This window comes from Macaca fascicularis, chromosome 12 (genome assembly GCF_037993035.2).
Source record: "Macaca fascicularis isolate 582-1 chromosome 12, T2T-MFA8v1.1".
Classification (NCBI taxonomy): Eukaryota; Metazoa; Chordata; class Mammalia; order Primates; family Cercopithecidae; genus Macaca; species Macaca fascicularis.
Window position 1 is genome coordinate 61,764,056 of NC_088386.1, and position 18,523 is coordinate 61,782,578.

Here is an 18,523-nt window from a genome sequence, read left to right on the forward strand (position 1 = left end):
ATCAATATATCAAGATGAGCTGAGTTGTTGAGGTGTTACAATACAATTTTATCTTTATTAATTTTAGAGGGAGTCAAAATTAGATTTGATACTGAGAAGTTTGGTAGTTATAAACTTTACAGGATTTTTTTAAGAGAAAAAGATATTTTCTGTGGTATTTCATACTTTCTTTTCATCCATAAAATTTTGTTAAAAAGGTAACTCATAATTTCTCAAAATGAGAAGAGCATCACAGAAAATTATAATAAACTATCTTCAGTCAGAAGCATACATTTATATTTTAACTGTAAATTTTAATCCTTGTCTCATTCATTGTCTTTGGCCGGAAATGTTAAGACAAGTTGAGTATTTTTAATATTTTTTTTAAAAAATACACTTAAGGGAGTGAGAAATCAAATAACTATTAAGAATAAAAAAAGTGGCCGGGCGCGGTGGCTCAAGCCTGTAATCCCAGCACTTTGGGAGGCCGAGACGGGCGAATCACGAGGTCAGGAGATCAAGACCATCCTGGCTGACACGGTGAAACCCCGTCTCTACTAAAAAATACAAAAAACTAGCCGGGCGAGGTGGCGGGCGCCTGTAGTCCCAGCTACTCGGGAGGCTGAGGCAGGAGAATGGCGAGAACCCGGGAGGCGGAGCTTGCAGTGAGCTGAGATCCGGCCACTGCACTTCAGCCTGGGCGGCAGAGCGAGACTTCGTCTCAAAAAACAAAACAAAACAAAACAAAACAAAAAAAAAAAGAATAAAAAAAGTTAGTTGATGAGTGATATTTCTCTGGAAAAACAGCTTATATATTATTGAAACAAATTTCTAGAGGGGAATACATCTGAATTAGAGAATTGTGTAAGTCTCAGGCCCTAGAAAACTTTTATCTGCCTCCTCCTCCAATATAGAATTTCCTCTGACTTGTTTTGAATCACAGCACACTCAGTTTAAGGGATGTCTGCTTGGTGGGCCTATGCTGAATATAAAATTCTATTCAGAGGAAGTTGAGGAAAAAGTTACCTATTTTTTTCAACTAGCAGCATGAGAAAACTTAAATGTAATGAAATGAATGTGATGAAATAAAGCCCCACTTATTATTCATTCGGGATATGATCTGAAAAAGCTGACCTGAAATATTATGTCTGAATTATTTTTCTTGGAAAAAAGTTCTTTGTTTCAAAGTGCAAATTGTAACAAAGCACTAACACTTAGCATGTCAAAGAAACTCCACTTGAACAAGTGATCCCATCTCTGTGAATGTTCCATGTAATTATAATAAAAATGGCAACCCAAACTCTTGAATACCCATAGGAAGAATTATCATGTCTGAATGTACCCAAAGCTTAACTGCTAGCCAAAAAGAAACACCTGAACTTAAAGATAATTGACTCAATTTCTCACAGAAAGACACCATTTTGAATTTACAGCAATATTTTAAAAGAGAAAATCAAGAGCACTTAATATCCCTAGGACAACAAGTTAGTCATTTTTGGGGTAATGGTCTTCACTGTTGCTGTGTGATTATTTGGGGGGTCTATCCCCAGAGGTTCCAATTCAGTAGATCTTGGGTAAGTCTCACTGTTTTTTAAACTAATAGCAAAGGCAATGTGGGTCATCCATTATTCATACCTTGATAGACATTGTCAGAGATCAGTCATTGTCCACTGGGGAAGATTTTGTCCCCCTGAGGACATTTAGCAAAGATGGGGCCATTTTTATTTGTCATAACTGGTGGAATTAGGAATGTTTATTGATATCTAGTGGTTAGAGACCAGTGATGCTGTTAAACATCCCACCATGCACAGGACAGCCACTCACAACAAAGAATTATCCAGCCCAAGTATCAAGATCGCCAATATTGAGAAACTCAGACCTTAGAGAAATTAATGTCTGATTTTAATGTAGAATGTATGTGAAAGTTTTCATTTTTCAATCCCTTTATTTCCTACCAGACATTATCTCTTTTTTTTTCTACTTTGTTAAAGGTATAGAGGAAAATACTTTTAACTTAGTCCTTCAAAAATGCCAGTTTTCTATACTAATTTTATGAGCAGTGGGACAGTTTCAAACATGCACTCAACTTGCAATGTGAAAGAGCTGTGTAGTCTCTCTCAGGCCAGAAAGCACTGGCACTGTATAAGAATATAAGAATCCAAGGATACACTATGCTTTTGTTGAGAAGACCCTACAAACAGAAAACTATTGAGACTGAAGCACACAGATTAAGATAGGGAAAGAGGGAAGATAAGAGCAGTGAGGCTGACATGGTGTAGGGCTGGAAAGCTTGTAGAACTTGTAGACTGTAACAGTATAGAGCTTGTAAAATCTTTGCTGAGGATTTTAGAATTTGTCATAACAATAATGGAGAAATATTACAGAATTTCATGCAGGAAAATGACCCAAAATTTTAAGCAGGGAAATGTCACAATCTCATAAAATCCACTCTGGCTACTGTACTGAGAATAGATTTGGAAGTAAGACAAGAATACATTTAGGAAGATAAACCAAATAGGTTATCATATTGTCTTATAAAGAGGTTAAAAGTGGTGATGGATTGGATTAGGGATTGACAGTGGAAATTAAGAGAAGCTGATGGGTTTACATTACATTAGGTGGTAGAATGAACTGGTCTTGGTGAATAAATGTGGAGGGTTAATGAAGAGGATTACTAGTTTGGAAAACTGGATGAATGGTGGTACTAATGTCATGAAGGAAAATGTAATGAAGGAAAATGTAATTTATTTATCATGATAATACAGTTTTCCCTTAGTATCTGTTGGGGATTGGCTTCTGGACTCCCTGAGAATACCAAAATCCACAGATGCTCAAATCTCTCCTATAAATGGCATAGTGTTTGCTTATAACCTACACACAACCTCCTATATACTTTAAAATTACCTACACATCACTTCATGTGTATGGATTCAATGTAGTACTCAGCATATGGCAAATTCAAGTTTTGCTTTTCGGGACTTTGTGGATTTTTTCCCCAAATATTTCTGATCCAGAGTTGGTTGAATCCGCAGATCAGAAACCATGGATATGGAGGACTGACTGTATATATATATATTCCATCATGAGATTAGTATTCCTATGGAAAAAAGAAGAGAGACCAGAGCTCACTGCCTCCTCCATGTGAAGACAGAGTGAGAATGCTGCCCTCTGCTAGACAGGAAATGAGCCCTCAGTGGGGAACGAAATTGGCTGGCACCTTGATCTTGGACTCCTCAGCCTCGGGAACTGTTAGAAATAAATTTCTGTTGTTCTAGCCACCCAGTCTATGGTATATTATTATGGCAGCCCCAGCTGTCTAAGACCAACACAAAAATGATAATACTCTGGCTCCTACTATTGCTCCAAGTAATAATCTATTATTGTCTCTGACTCCTGAGTCTCATATCTTCTGCAAGCATGTAACATGCTAAAGTGAATTATGTTACTCTGAGTGAAATATATAATGCACCCTTCCTTAAATGTATTGACATAGAAACTTTTTTATGTTCTAAATGAAACATTTTAGAAGACATTTGCTGTAGATTCTCTTGGCCTATGTTTTAAAAGCATGAGTGGGACAAGTATACTTCAGATTCTCTTTGACTTTGAGAAAATTACTTAAGATTGCCCATTTTCTTTGGCTTCTGTGTAAAAATTTGATAAGGTGCTTTGTCAAGAATAAGCTGCACTGAATGGTCGACACTAATAGGATAGTCAACAGGGAAGAAAATTTCCTCCTTTAAATTTTTGATAAGATAACAATTAGCCTTTGTTTTCTACATCAGTCTTTTGCGGGCAAGATCAGTGTGCCAAACTGTCTCATCAGTGTCCTTCTCTTTTTACCCTCACAGTCTGTATGAGCCATTGTGGTTTGATAAAATATCCTTTCTAGCCGCATTTGCTCATCTGTATTTATATATTAGCATGGTACATTGGAAAACAGGAGCATGCATTTGTGTTTGAGCCTTTGTAACAAATGATCACAAATTTAGCAGCTTAAAATAATACAGATGTATTATCTCACAATTTTTATGAGGCAGGAGCCTGGGTATAGTTATCTGTGTTGTGTATAAAGACACATGTAACCCCATGCATTTATTTTTTCTGTTCTGTTAGAAGGAATTAGTGTATCACAGCTGGTTTATATCCTTTTCTTATATGAGCAAGATATCGTTCTTTCTCATATAAAAATGGGCAGTTCTCAAGAGTAGCCTAAGAGCAGGAGAAAGCACATTTTAACATATTGTCAATGTACAGAGTAGAAGACACAAGATATTTAAAGGGAGTAAATCCGGAGACTCTTCAGATGAAGGGCCAGCCATAAGTAAAATAATGTATTTCTTTAAAGCAGCACATGGAACCCCAGATTATGTTTTCACATATTTAGAAATAATAATTTAATGGGAAAGCATTCTTAATATTCACTGGATGTAATTTTCCCATAAATTCTAAATTTTGTATATCACTAAAAATAGAAATGAATCATGACGGTATATTAGAGAAGAATTATATTTTTATAAAAAGGATATAACTAAACTAACTTGAAGACATTTTGTCTTGTAGGAAATAAAATAAAAACTAGGTCATGCCAGCAAATATTACAACTTAAACAGGAATAACTTTTGCTCAATTCTACTAGATTTTCAAAAATTTTAACAAGCTCTGAACATTTTCTGTATACTTATTGTGCATTGCTTTTATCTATTGTTTCTGTTGTTTCTAAGGATATATTTAAAAAGATTCAAGCTAAAGCACAATGATGCAGTTATTACCAATGTCTCATAAATCTCTTCAAATTACCTTTTTCTCAGATAGATCAATTATTAATGTAGATATGGCTCTCAGAGTAATAGGGATTCAAGCTAAGTGTAGCATGTTCACTCTATTGCTTGTTTATAACTATCAATTATTCATGTTTCATTTCCTGTGTGCATCAAATACTATTGCAGCAAAATCCCTTCTGCTCTTGCTAGTATGTAATTTCTCCCTCCCTTGAGAGAGATTACCATGTACCCTGCAGCTCATTTTGCTTGGGTTATGGCATAGTGTTATCTACAATGTGAAAGAATTTAGCTTTGTTGTTGTAAAAAATTTATGTGTATGACAATCACTTATGTTGAAATGGATTACAGTATTATTCACTGATTATAATTCTATTTTGCAGAATGGCTATTGCAACTATCAGTACAGAAGTCCCAAGGAATATTTTACACCTTTTACATGCTATTATGATAACATACAAAGTTGAAATAATGGCCTAGTATAGCAATTATTTTTAGAATATCTTACCTAATGACCATCAACAGGACTTGACGCTTACAGCTAAAGTAGAGGGTTGTATTAATTACTCAGCTAAAAATGGGAAGAACCACCTGTACTTTTTGGGAACAAGCTAAACCTTTATAAATGTGCACATTTCCTGATTTTAATATGTTGTTTGAATTCATAAATCTCAAAAGTAGCTAAATTTTGAAATATTTTGTGTATATGCCACTTCACTAAATATTTACTACCTACCAATGGGTGCACGAAACTCTTTTGGGCACTATAGTTATACTTACTCATATAAAATAGAGAAAATATTGTCATTATTTAACATTCATGGAGACTGTATTGTTCCTGTATGATACAGAGGTAGCCTGGGTTCTTACATTTTTAGTAGCAAATTGATTGCCATATTAACTACTCTACTACTAATATAAATTCTTAATGTGTTTTCAGTCATTGTTCTAATTTCTTCATGAAGCTTGTCTCATTCTGTCATTACAACCACGTAACGAAGTAGTACTCTTCTCCTCATTTTATAGATAAGAAAGTTGAGGCCCATATAGGTTAAAGAATGTATTTAGCAAACTCATAGGGTCATGACTTAACTGGGATACAAATATAGTTCTAGTCCTAGAACCCATGTTCTTAGGCATTATGTATGCTATATCACCTCTTAAGAGCTGGTACACCTTTCCCATCTGTAAAATGAGAAAAAGAGTAATACTCCATGATGTGGTTGTAAGGGTAGAATGAGACAAGCTACACAAAGAAGTTAGAACAATGACTGACAATACAGAATCAAGAATTTATATTAGTAGTAATAGTAGTTAGTATGGCAACCACTTTGCTACTAAAAATGTAAGAACCCAGGCTACCTCTGTGTCATACAGGAACAATACAGTCTCCATGAACCAAAGCTCTTAGCCATTATGTATGCTATACCACCTCTTAATGCTATTACACAAAAATGTATACATCACTGCATGGCTAGATGTTTGCATATTTTTGCTTCCTGTCTCAATTTTCTCCCTTGCACAAACCTTGATGTAGATTTCAAGAAATTGCTTTGGAATTCTAGATTCTTTATCCTTGTCTTTGTTTCCCGGGAACACTTCTTATGGAGGATGTTTAAAGCTGTCCTTCTTTCAATGAAAAGGAAAAAGCTGTCAGTTGCTGCAACTTATTTAGATATGCACTGACTTTACCCACCTATGGTTTTTCTCACTGAAACAGAAAATACGTGTAAACATAATTTTATTTTGCATAACTTTTATTCTTAGATTATATTACAATGTGTCGGTCTCAAGTATAACTACAATATAATTTATGACAAACTCAAACATTTTGAGCATTCATAGATCTATAAAATTTGTAAAGAATCCTATGTAAACAGCTTTATTATATTCATGGCTATTTATTTATTTTCATGAAGCAATTCTTGATTGTTTTCCTCAGGAAGATAATAACATAATAAACCACAGATATTTTTTAAAAACTGGTGGCCTTTATACATAGCTCCTACACCCAGGCCAATTCCCTGGCCATCCTAATTTGTTGGCCCTTCTCTCAGTACTTCTATTAACGTTTCTCTGAAATAGCTATTTAGAACTGCTTTATTTATGTATGCATTGTATTTTCACTCTTTTTAATAAAGCTATCAAAATTCTATAAAATCATGCTAAATATTTGTGATGTTCAACAGTCAGCATTTAAAAACAGCTCACAAGTCACCCAAATCTTTTGCAAACTAGGTAACTATCAAAATGCTAAAATTAGATTCTCTAATTTTCATTCGAAAGATTTGTGTTCAAACCTGTCTGGGGCATGGTGGCTCATGCCTGTAATCCAGCATGTTGGCAGGTCATGGCTGTAGGACCACTTGAAGCCAGGAGTTTGAGACTAGCCTGGGGCAACAGAGCAAGACCCCTTATCTACAAAAATTTAAATATTAGCCGGGCATGGTGGCATGCACCTGTAGTCCTAGCTACTTGGGAGGCTGAGGCAAGAGGGTTGCTTGAGCCCAGAGTTGAGGCTGCAGAGAGCTATGATCATGCCACTGCACTCTAGCCTGGGTGACAGAGCAAGACCTGGTCAGTTAAAAAAAATTTTTAGAAAACCTGTTTGCTTCCATTTTATTCTAAATTAAATTCTTCAGTGTAACTGCCATTCTGTATTGTTGGGTGTAATAAGTTCAGTGATTGTAAAATTTAAATATTAATATGACAGTGCCTTCTGAAGGGTGATACAATCAGTACAAACAGTAATCCACACGGAAAGAGAAGTCTAATTTTACTTCAAGGTTATACTTAATAGGCTCTTTCTTCCAAATATTGTTTTTAATTGATAAAAAGTCACAAGTAGACATTTCTGAAACAAACATAAATATATATAAAACTTAACCATGTTATTTTTTAAAAAATCATAGTTCATGAAATAGGAAAAAGAACAACTTTATATGTTTTTTTGAAAAGCTAAGAAGAAATTGTGTTAACGAACCAGTTGCCCATATTTTTTATTTTACATAAAAACAAGGCAATGTAAAAACATTAATAGAAAATTACACACAAACCTGTCAAACATCTTTTCATACTATATTATATAAGTATTCATAATGCAGTTAACTTGTGAGTTTGAAATAATGATAGATTGAATTCAAATTTAAGGTGATGTTAAATTCTTAATTGAATGTATTAAAAAATTTGATGACTGTAATATATTTTTTGTAGGTCCCTACTTAAATTATCAAAACCTATTTCCAACAGGCGTGGCAGGTATGGGATGCAATGATCTATATAGTCTCGGAAAACACTGCATGCTGTCTTTCATATTAAATTAAAAAGTGGTTCAAATAACCTAAGATGAATGAACCTAAGATGGTATAAAGAATCTTTAGCCCTAGATATAGTTTTATACGTACATTAGAACAAATGTCTCAAAGTCATAACGGATGTTGTAAAATATATCACAATTTAAAAACATTCTAGACTTCCTGTCTCATTCTTTAACCATAACCGTTTGTTTCTATAAGTACATTTAAATCCTTTCTTTTTCAATTTTCAGAACAACAAAAATATGTACTTTAAACATTTATTATATAAATGTAATTTATTATTTTTTAAATATGAAAAGCAAATTAGTGAAAGATGTTTTATATATTCGCTTCAAAACCTCCCACAAAAATCTTCTAAATAAAACTATGTTCTATCTATGTAGCTCAACTTTTGCCTGTGCATGAATGACTTTATAGAAGAAAGATCTCATATTCCTGAAATAAACTCATGAAAAAAAGCATTACAGTTATTTCTTTTCAAAGTACTATTAATAGGTGTTTTCAAAAAACTAGATGTATACAGCTAATGCAAAATGAATATGTGCTTGATAAATTAGAAGCCCATGGTACTGTGTTGATTGAGGCAAAATATATTTCATATAATAGAATTTTAAGGAGAAGGTGACATCTTCCTCATTGTATACATTGAAGTATGTAGGTCCAAAAGATTACTTCCATAATTTAGGAAAGTAAGTTGGTGGCAAGAGAGCAAGTTGGCAAGAATCCCTATTTCAATGCTTTTTTATTCATACTAAACACATATATCTGTGTTGAAAGTCTGTCATATTATATGACTTGAAAGCTTGCCAAACACAGGATTGTATACAAGTGATGCAATAAATACTGTGCCAAGGTTATTATCTGCTCAAACATATACCATGGTCAAACAACTAACTGCATATCAGGAAGGATTTCATCAACTTTGCTTACAGCTAAAGGATGACTAAACAATACCGCATGAGAAAGCAGGAAAATTTGACAAAAGTTTAAGAGACTATTATCAGTATTTTGGGCAGCACAGCCCAATGTTAGGCTATATAAGTAATAGCAAATAGAACTTCCGTCAATTACTTTTTTTCTCAGTTATCTTTATTTTTTGAGGAGTGTAATATGTACTTAGAATAATTTTTCAAGTTCTGTGGTTATTCTATGAACAAAGAGGGATATGAAAGAAGAAAGGCTATGAAACACAATACTCTAAAGGTAAGTATTATCCTTGTTGGCATGTGAGTCAAGATGAATGAAAAGCATTTGTAGAAACGAATAGCCTACATATATTTTTAATCCCATGGCATTTTATAGGCACATATAAATTGGTTCTAATGCAATGTAGAATAAATTTAAGCACCTCAATATATAGAATAACCTCTGTACATTGCTAAAAAGTCAAGCTCCCTAATAATGCATTTTAACTAAACATTCATTACTAATGTTCATTACTTCTATCAAGCATCTCATTGCAAAGCCAAGGCAAAATACTTTTGTTGATTTTCAAATAATAGATAAATAATAGATTTTTCTGTGTGTGTGTGTGTTGTTTATTTACATGGGAAATATGAATAATTACAATCCTGTGAAAAGATGACAAGGCAGATGTAAAAGTTTTCTATGTGGTCTTCTGATTTATTGAAAACCAAAAAACTGAATCACCTTTGTTTACTATAATCAACAATTCCTACAGAGTTCTCTTACGATTCTTACAGAATCATCAGTGCAAAAATAACCATCTGCTAATGCTGCCCACCTTTCTTAGGATATCAGGGTTAGTGACTGCACTGCCTTTGAGAATATTTTGATAAAAAGGATTTTGGCATAGACCTCCTCAAAAGAGTTTTATTAACACAAATAAATCACTTTCACAGGCTGTAAACAATATATCAAAAATGAAGTTCTATTTTTTGCTTTCCTTGCTGTCTTTCCCTTTGTCTTCCTTTTCTGTTCTGTCTTGTTCATATTTCTCTTTGTCTGGCTTTGTTACACTATCATATGAAGGTGGAGAGGTGGTGGATGAAGTGGCATCTGTTTTTTCTGGACTTGAGTTCTCATTAACGTTATCAAAAGCCATATCTTTTTTATTGAGTAAATCATCATCTCTGTCTCCATCTTTTATGTATATACTTGATATATTTTTGACATTTTGCCTTAAGCGGTAACGTCTATAAGCACGTTGAATGACAGTAGCAGACACATCCTCTTGTTTCCGTTTCAGTGTGGTTGTGATGGGTTCATAGGAAACTTTGGAAGGATTTGCAGACATGAACCTTTCTTCCATCTGTGAACGAAGAGAATCCATCTCCCCACTCTCACCCAAAACACGCTTTGTAAAAGCAAATAAGATGTCAAGACAATGGATCCGGTCACCACTGACCATGGGCAGATCCATGGCAATGAGTTGGACTTTGTTGGGTTTTGCTATGAGAAGAGGAGGATCCAGGGCAGCTGCAAAATCAGAGAGCTTGTTATATTCTATAAACTGAGTTGCATCTGGATCAAACTTCTCCCAAACTTCATAGAACATCTCAAAGTCATCCTCACTCAGAGGTTCAGTACTTTCTTCAGTGGCAACACTAAAATTCTCCAGTATGACTGCAATGTACATGTTCACCACAACCAGGAAGGAAATGATGATATAACTAACAAAGTAGAATATTCCAACAGATGGGTTACCACAGTCTCCTTCAACTGAACTTCCAGGATGAACTTTTTTTGGATCACAGTCAGGTGGCTTACTGTTAAGAATAGGCGCTAGCAATCCATCCCAGCCAGCAGAGGTTGTAATTTGGAACAGGCAAATCATACTGTTGCCAAAGGTCTCAAAATTGAACATGTCATTAATTCCATCTTCCTTTTTAACATAGGCAAAGTTGGACATCCCAAAGATGGCGTAGATGAACATGACCAGGAAAAGCAAGAGGCCGATGTTAAACAATGCAGGAAGGGACATCATCAAAGCAAAGAGCAGCGTGCGGATCCCCTTTGCTCCTTTGACTAGACGTAAGATTCGGCCAATCCTGGCAAGACGGATCACTCGGAACAGGGTAGGGGACACAAAATATGTTTCAATCAAATCAGCTAGAAACATACCTATGTGTGGAGGAAAATAATAGAAATAAAATATCTAAATATCTATGCTACATAAAATGATGACTCTAAACAGTTTTATCTGTCAACTCGTTTCTTATGAATTCAAGACAGTTATTTTATACTGAATGCAATTACTTAAAAAAGGATTAAGCAATTCCAAAGAAAAATGACTGACATTACCATTCTGACATTTTCTCCTTTTTACTAAGTTCATGGGCCATTTTCTTCCTCCATAATAGTGTTTTAAATTTTAAGAATAATACCTACTCACATAGAAAATTCAAACAATACCATTAAATGCTAAAAGAAAATATAAACCACCTGAAATGTCAACAACAATAACTATTATCAATATTTTTTTGAGTATCACTTCAGACATTTTTCTGTGCAAGCATATGTACACACACAAACAAATGTATTCATGTTATATAAGCTTTTTTTGTAGCCTATTTTTTATTTATTTTTCAAGACAGGGTCTCGCTCTATCACCAAAGTTGGAGTGCAGTGGCGTGATGTTGGCTCACTGCAATCTCCGCATCCCAAGATCAAGTGATTCTCCAGCCTCAGCCTCCAGAGTAGCTGGGACTACAGGCATGCGCCACCACACCTGGTTAATTTTTATATTTTTGGTAGGGACGGGTTTCACCATGTTGGCCAGGCTGGTCTCAAACTTCTGACTTCAAATGATTTCACCCACCTCGGCCTCCCAATGTGCTGGGATTATAGGCATGAGCCATGGTTCCCAGCCTGTAACCTATTTTAATTTATTTATGTGTCATGGAGATAGTTTCATAAAAATGACAACAAAATAACTTATTATAGTGGTATAATGCTCTCTTAAAATAACCACAGATTGAAGACTAGCACTTATACTGTTTCCATTTTTGTTACTGAAATGAATATCTAAATAGGTATGTTCTCCTAATTGCATGAGTATGTTTTAATAATATATTAACAGAACTTGTTTCAACAGCATATATACAGTTATATAAATACACACATACTATGTATACACATATACCATATATATATACACATGCTATATATATACATAATATATACTATATATAGTATGTATGTGTATATATAAATACACTATATATAGCTGAACCTATCTCCAGAAAGCCTGTACTAATTAACATTTCTAATGGCAGTATATGAATGTGCTCATACCTTACACGTTCACCAGTATTGAGTACTACCATTCTTCTTTATAACTTTTTACCAAAAAATGGTCATGACATTTGAAAACATCTACTATTGTAATTTATTTGCATTTTTTGTGAAAATAATCCACAATTTGTCTTGTATTTTGTCATTTTGTATCCTTATTGGTTGTTTTTAACTTCTGTTTTTGGCTTAGTTGGTATTTTCCCATGTGTCTATTGGGATTTTTACTATATTCTTATTAATTTATAAGAACAATTTTCTATTTAAAGTATTGATCCTTTCTCAGCCTTAACTGTTACATAAACATTTCCCCTATTTTTTGTCTTTCAACCTTTTATTTATGATGATTTTTTCCTCAAAGAATATTTTGTTTTTTTGTGCAGTCATTTCTTCTTCGTTTTTTTTTTAGCTTTACAAATTTGTGTTATGAATAGAAAGGACTATAAGAGTATATGGTTATATGTCTATTTCCACATATTTCCTACTAGAATCTCTTTTTTTAACTATAGACTTTGATTCATGTGATCCGTTCACTCAGTAAATTGGTAATTATACATTAAAGTTTAATTTGGACTCTCTCTTCAAACTCATTGAGCGTTTGTATTTGAACAGTTTTACTTAACATCAATATTATAAGTCTTAATATTTTGCAGAATAAGCCACCTCTTATCACCCTAATTTTCTTCCGATGAATTTAGAATCATTTAGACTTACATTGTTATTGTCAATTTATTACCCCCACTGCATAAAAAGACTCATTGATATTTCCCTTGAACTTGTAGATTAATAAATAAAAAAGTCTTAATTACAATGATAGAAGCTTATCTAAGTACATGATAATCCTTTCAATTATTTCAGCTTTCTTTTATATCCTAAAGTTTTCTTCAGAAGTCTCATATGATAAAGTTATTGTTAGATAATTTACTTTATTTTTATTGCAATTGTGAATCAGATTTTCTATTTTTTTCATGTATAAGATTATTAGTGTTGGCACATGTAATTTAAAATTTGTACCTTTTCAACTCTAATTGAATTTATTTTTAGTTGATTCTCTCATTATATGAAGAAGGTCATTCATTATATGAAGAACTTCTTTCATTATATGAAGAAGGTCATTATATTAAGATAAGGATCGTTTGCTCCATTGTTTGGATATATGTACCTCTTTGTTTTCTTATCTAATTGCATTGGCCAACACTATTAAAAACAGGGATGATACAGGGACACCTTTTTTTCCCTGACTTAATGGGAATGCTTTCAGAATTATTATTGTTAGTGTGAAATTCTCATCTAAATTTTAATTGATTTTCCTATATCAATTTTGGTGTGACTTCTGGTGATAATATCCTTTTCCAAAAATATTGATTTTAAATGCTTATTCTGTTCTGTGGCACTCAGTTTTATGAGTCTAAGTTATGCAACCTTTAACCTTTTCAGACTGATAACCTGTTGATTAAGTTTGTAGTAAATAATCTCTATAATCTCTATTAAAAGTTTATAATTCTAAAAAGAAATACAATCCTAAAATACTTTGCAAGATATGTGAAAATAATGAAAAAAACCCCAAGAAGATAGAAAAACAGCCATGATAATGAATATGTAGGAAGTATAAAATCATGTGCTGTTATTCACAGACATGACCATGGCTGGTTGAGGAATGATTCACATTTTATACACTTGTGAAGTATTAAGCCTTAAAAAATAAAACTGGCATTTCTAGAGACTTTAACTTCACTTTAAATTCTGGAAGAATTTTCAGAAATTCACAGATATTCTGGCTATTGATATTATCATTAATCAAATGACAAGTCTCACATGTGCTAAAACCAGAAGTGATTTCAGATTCAACACTGGTTTTTCCAAGACACAGCTATATACACAGCTATATATAAACATGGTAACTAGCTTTGCAAAGGTAATATTGGAAACTAAATATCAACAAGTATAATTTCCTTCTAACAGATAGAAATATTTGGCTTTGGGGCCTGTAGCGTAAACCCAGAAACACTGTAGTATGAGAGACACAGATATTTTTATTTTGCTTTTTAGGATTTTTTCATTCTTTCATTATACTGACTTACTCAAGAATAAATCTGCATTCAAGAATTCAGAATATACTTCCTCGAGCATAAGTGAAGTGTAGCTTTACTCAAAAAATAAAATCTGAATAATAAATATTCTTACCTACAATGGAGATAATCACAACCACAAAATCAAAAATATTCCATCCTATAGTGAAGTAGTAGTATCTGAGGGAGATCAGTTTTAGCACACATTCTCCAGTGAAAAGGATTATAAAAACCACATTTATCCAATATAAAACGTCAGTCATATATGGACTTTGACCCTCCTTTTCTACCATCATGGTTACCATGTTGAGACAGATAAGAACCATGATACTGATATCAAATGCTTGATTTGTCACTAGGTCAAATATACATCCTTGGATTTTGTTCTGCAAAGAAACGAGAATAATATTGAATGCAGAGTAAATTTTTCAAGTAGTATCTAGAAATTAAAGATGTGCATTAAAAATGAATTAGAAATAATTTGAAAATCTATATGCTAAAGATACATATTTTTTTTTACCCCTGGACGAGGAATTGGCTTTTGTGGCTTCTTGGACCCCAGCTTTTTCATTGCATTGTAGTATTTCTTCTGTTCTTCTGTCATAAAGATGTCTTGACCTCCAAGGTAAAGAAACAAAAAAGAAATGTAGTTAAAACCAGAATCATTGTCTAGATCTTTCTACAGATCACTAAGATAGGTTAAAATGTGTTAATATAGAAATAAAATGTATTTTATTGTGTTCATGGTAGCTATACATAAACTATGTCTTAAATAATTATATATGTGTAGAAACGTGGGTCTCCAAACACAGCTAAATGTACATATATAAAATATTTGTATTACATATAACAAGGATTGGCTCAATTTTCTTTTGGTGTGCTAATCAGTGTTGTTTTAAACTATGTACTTGTACATTTTTTATCTGCTAGCTGTCTTACCATGAATTTTATTGCTAAGAAAAGTTATAAGAATTAAAGGTAATGAATATCCTCTTTGATGATTTGGCTAATATTCAGAACTTTGATAAAGAATAGGGAGTCAAATCATGAGTGAACTCCCATTCACAATTACTACAAAGAGAATAAAATACCTAGGAATCCAACTTACAAGGGATGTGAAGGACCTCTTCAAGGAGAACTACAAACTACTGCTCAACAAAATAAAAGAGGACACAAACAAATGGAAGAATATTCCATGCTCATGGATAGGAAAAATCAATATCGTGAAAATGGCCATACTGCCCAAGGTAATTTATAGATTCAATGCTATCCTCATCAAGCTCCCATTGACTTTCTTCACAGAATTGGAAAAAACTACTTTAAATTTCATGTGGAGCCAACAAAGAGCCTGCATAGCCAAGATAATCCCAAACAAAAATAACCAAGCTGGAGGCATCACACTACCTGACTTCAAACTATGCTAAAAAGCTACAGTAACCAAATCAGCATGGTACGGTACCAAAACAGATATATAGACCAATGGAACAGAACAGAGACCTCAGAAATAGCACCACACATCTACAACCATCTGATCTTGGACAAACCTGACAAAAATGATGAATGGGGATAGGATTCCCTATTTAATAAATGGTGCTGGGAAAACTGGCTAGCCATATGTAGAAAGTTGAAACTGGATCCCTTCCTTACACCTTAAACAAAAATTAACTCAAGATGGATTAAGGACTTAAATGTAAGACCTAAAACCATAAAAACCTTAGAAGAAACCCTAGGCAATGCCATTCAGGGACATAGGCGTGGGCAAAGACTTCATGAGTAAAACACTAAAAGCAATGACAACAAAAGCCAAAATAGACAAATGGGATCTAATTAAACCAAAGAGCTTCTACACAGCAAAAGAAACTGTCATCAGAGTGAACAGGCAACCTACTGAATGGGAGAAAATTTTTGCAATCTATCCATCTGACAAAGGGCTAATATCCAGAATCCACAAAGAACTTAAACAAATTTACAAGAAAAGAAAACAAACAAACAACTCCATCAAAAAGTGGGCAAAGGATATGAACAGACACTTCTCAAAAGAAGGCATTTATGCAGCCAACAGACCTATGAAAAAAATGTTCATCATCACTGGTCGTCAGAGAAAGACAAATCAAAACCACAATGAGATACCATCTCACGCCAATTAGAATGGCGATCACTAAAGTCAGTAAACAACAGATGCTGGAGAGGATGTGGAGAAATAGGAACACTTTTACACTGTTGGTGAGAGTGTAAATTAGTTCAATCATTGTGGAAGACACTGTGGCGATCCCTCAAAGATCTAGAATTAGTAATACTACTTGACCCAGCAATCTCATTACTGGATATATACCCAAAGGATTATACATCATGCTACTATAAAGACACACACACACTTATGTTTATTGCAGCACTATACACAATAGCAAAGACTTGGAACCAACCCAAATGTCCATCAATAATAGACTGGATAAAGAAAATGTGGCATATATACACCATGGAATACTATGCAGCCATAAAAAATGATGAGTTCATGTCCTTTGCAGGGACATGAATGAAGCTGGAGACCAACATTCTCAGCAAAATATCACAAGGACGGAAAATCAAACTCTGCATGTTCTCACTCATAAGTGGGAGTTGAACAATGAGAACACAAGGACACAGGAAGGGGAATATCACACACCGGGGCCTGCTGGGGGGTTGGGATCTGTGGGAGGGATTGCATTAGGAGAAATACCTAATGTAAATGACAAGTTGATGGGTGCACCAAACCAACATGGTACACGTATACGTATGTAACAAACCTGCACATTGTGCACATGTACCCTAGAACTTAAAGTATAACAACAAAAAAGAATAGGGGCTACATACAATAACCAAAATTGTATTAATTTTATATTCATTTTAATATGCCATTATTCCTTTACAGAAAAATGAATATAAACTAAAAAGATAATATACATTTCTATATCTCTGTTTCAAGAAACTCTTTGACTACCTTTTTAATTCTAAATAAAGGATTTCAACATAAACACTTTATTGGATGTCAACATTATGCTTGATAGATTTCTGGGTACTGAGGAAGTTATCAATTATCAGACCCAAACTGAAGGACTTTCCAATTAATTATGTAAAAGAAAATATAACTTTTAAAATCAACACAAAATAACATAACATCTAAATGAGGTTTTTGACTGGAAAAGCCTAAATCTCACAAAGAGGGCTAGAAGCTTCAGTTGCTCCCTTCATTCTCTGCTAATTTCTTAAATTATCTGTAAGTTTTACAGATTTATGTATATTCTACATTGATCTGTAATTACATCTTTTTTAGTCACAGCATAAATTAGTATAATCCATATAATTAAGAATTTATTTTCAAGGATTTCTAGTTCTGAGATCATTACTTAACTTGCAGGGTACTGGAGTTAAAGATGATCTGGTTATGGTTTCCCTTTATTCTCTTGGATTTGGTAATATTCAGCTTTCTCTTATTTATTTATTTATTTATTTATTTATTTCGGTTTGCTATTGAATGGGAAGCTTCCTATTATACTGAATTTTCTTATTCATCAAATACCTAATGTTAACCAGACTTCCCTTTCTGCCTTAGAGTGTTCTTGTTGTTGCTGCTGTTTTTGATGGAGTCTTGCTCTGAGGCACAGGCTGCAGTGCAGTGCCACCATCTTGGCCCACTGCAACCTCCACCTCCTGGGTTCAAGTGATTCTCATGTCTCAGCCTCCCAAGTAGCTGGGATTACAGGTGCATGCCACCACACCAGGCTAATTTTTGTATTTTTAGTAGAGATAGAGTTTCGCCATGTTGGCTGGTCTGGTTTCCAACTCCTGGCCTCAAGTGATCTGCCTGCCTTTGCCTCCCAAAGTGCTGGGATTACAGGCATGAGCCACCATATTCAGCCACCTTAGACTGTTTTAACTCAGCTTTCCTCTATTTAATATGCAGTCTTTATGTAATTTTCATATTCATCTCACCTACTGGAAAGGCATGAGAGAGAGAGACTTCATGTCAATGTCAAGAGAAGCCCAGATCCTTTATTGTTCATTAATGGGGACTGAATATTACAGCTTGCCAAGAACTTAACAGAAGAAGCTGCAGAAAAACTTCTGCAGAGGAGAAAACTCTAAC

The 18,523-nt window shown here is 33.9% G+C and overlaps 1 protein-coding gene and 1 long non-coding RNA gene across 3 annotated transcripts in view; one reads left to right on the forward strand and one right to left on the reverse strand.

The window, feature by feature from the left end:
• LOC102123400 (uncharacterized) overlaps positions 1–18,523 on the forward strand; it is a 107,413-nt gene that overhangs the window by 50,425 nt on the left and 38,465 nt on the right. Inside the window, exon 3 of the long non-coding RNA XR_006691050.3 lies at positions 10,936–11,115. This is a non-coding gene — a long non-coding RNA (uncharacterized lncRNA). The remainder of the gene's footprint in view (positions 1–10,935; positions 11,116–18,523) is intronic.
• The window catches only part of SCN9A (sodium voltage-gated channel alpha subunit 9), a 180,466-nt gene continuing 171,622 nt past the window's right edge, over positions 9,680–18,523 (reverse strand). For both annotated transcript variants that reach the window (XM_005573366.5, XM_005573368.5), the window contains 3 exons: positions 14,921–15,025; positions 14,516–14,786; positions 9,680–11,161 (listed from right to left, as the gene is read on the reverse strand). In XM_005573366.5, coding sequence (XP_005573423.3) covers positions 9,969–11,161; positions 14,516–14,786; positions 14,921–15,025 — 1,569 coding nt within the window. In that variant the 3' untranslated portion in view covers positions 9,680–9,968. The remainder of the gene's footprint in view (positions 11,162–14,515; positions 14,787–14,920; positions 15,026–18,523) is intronic.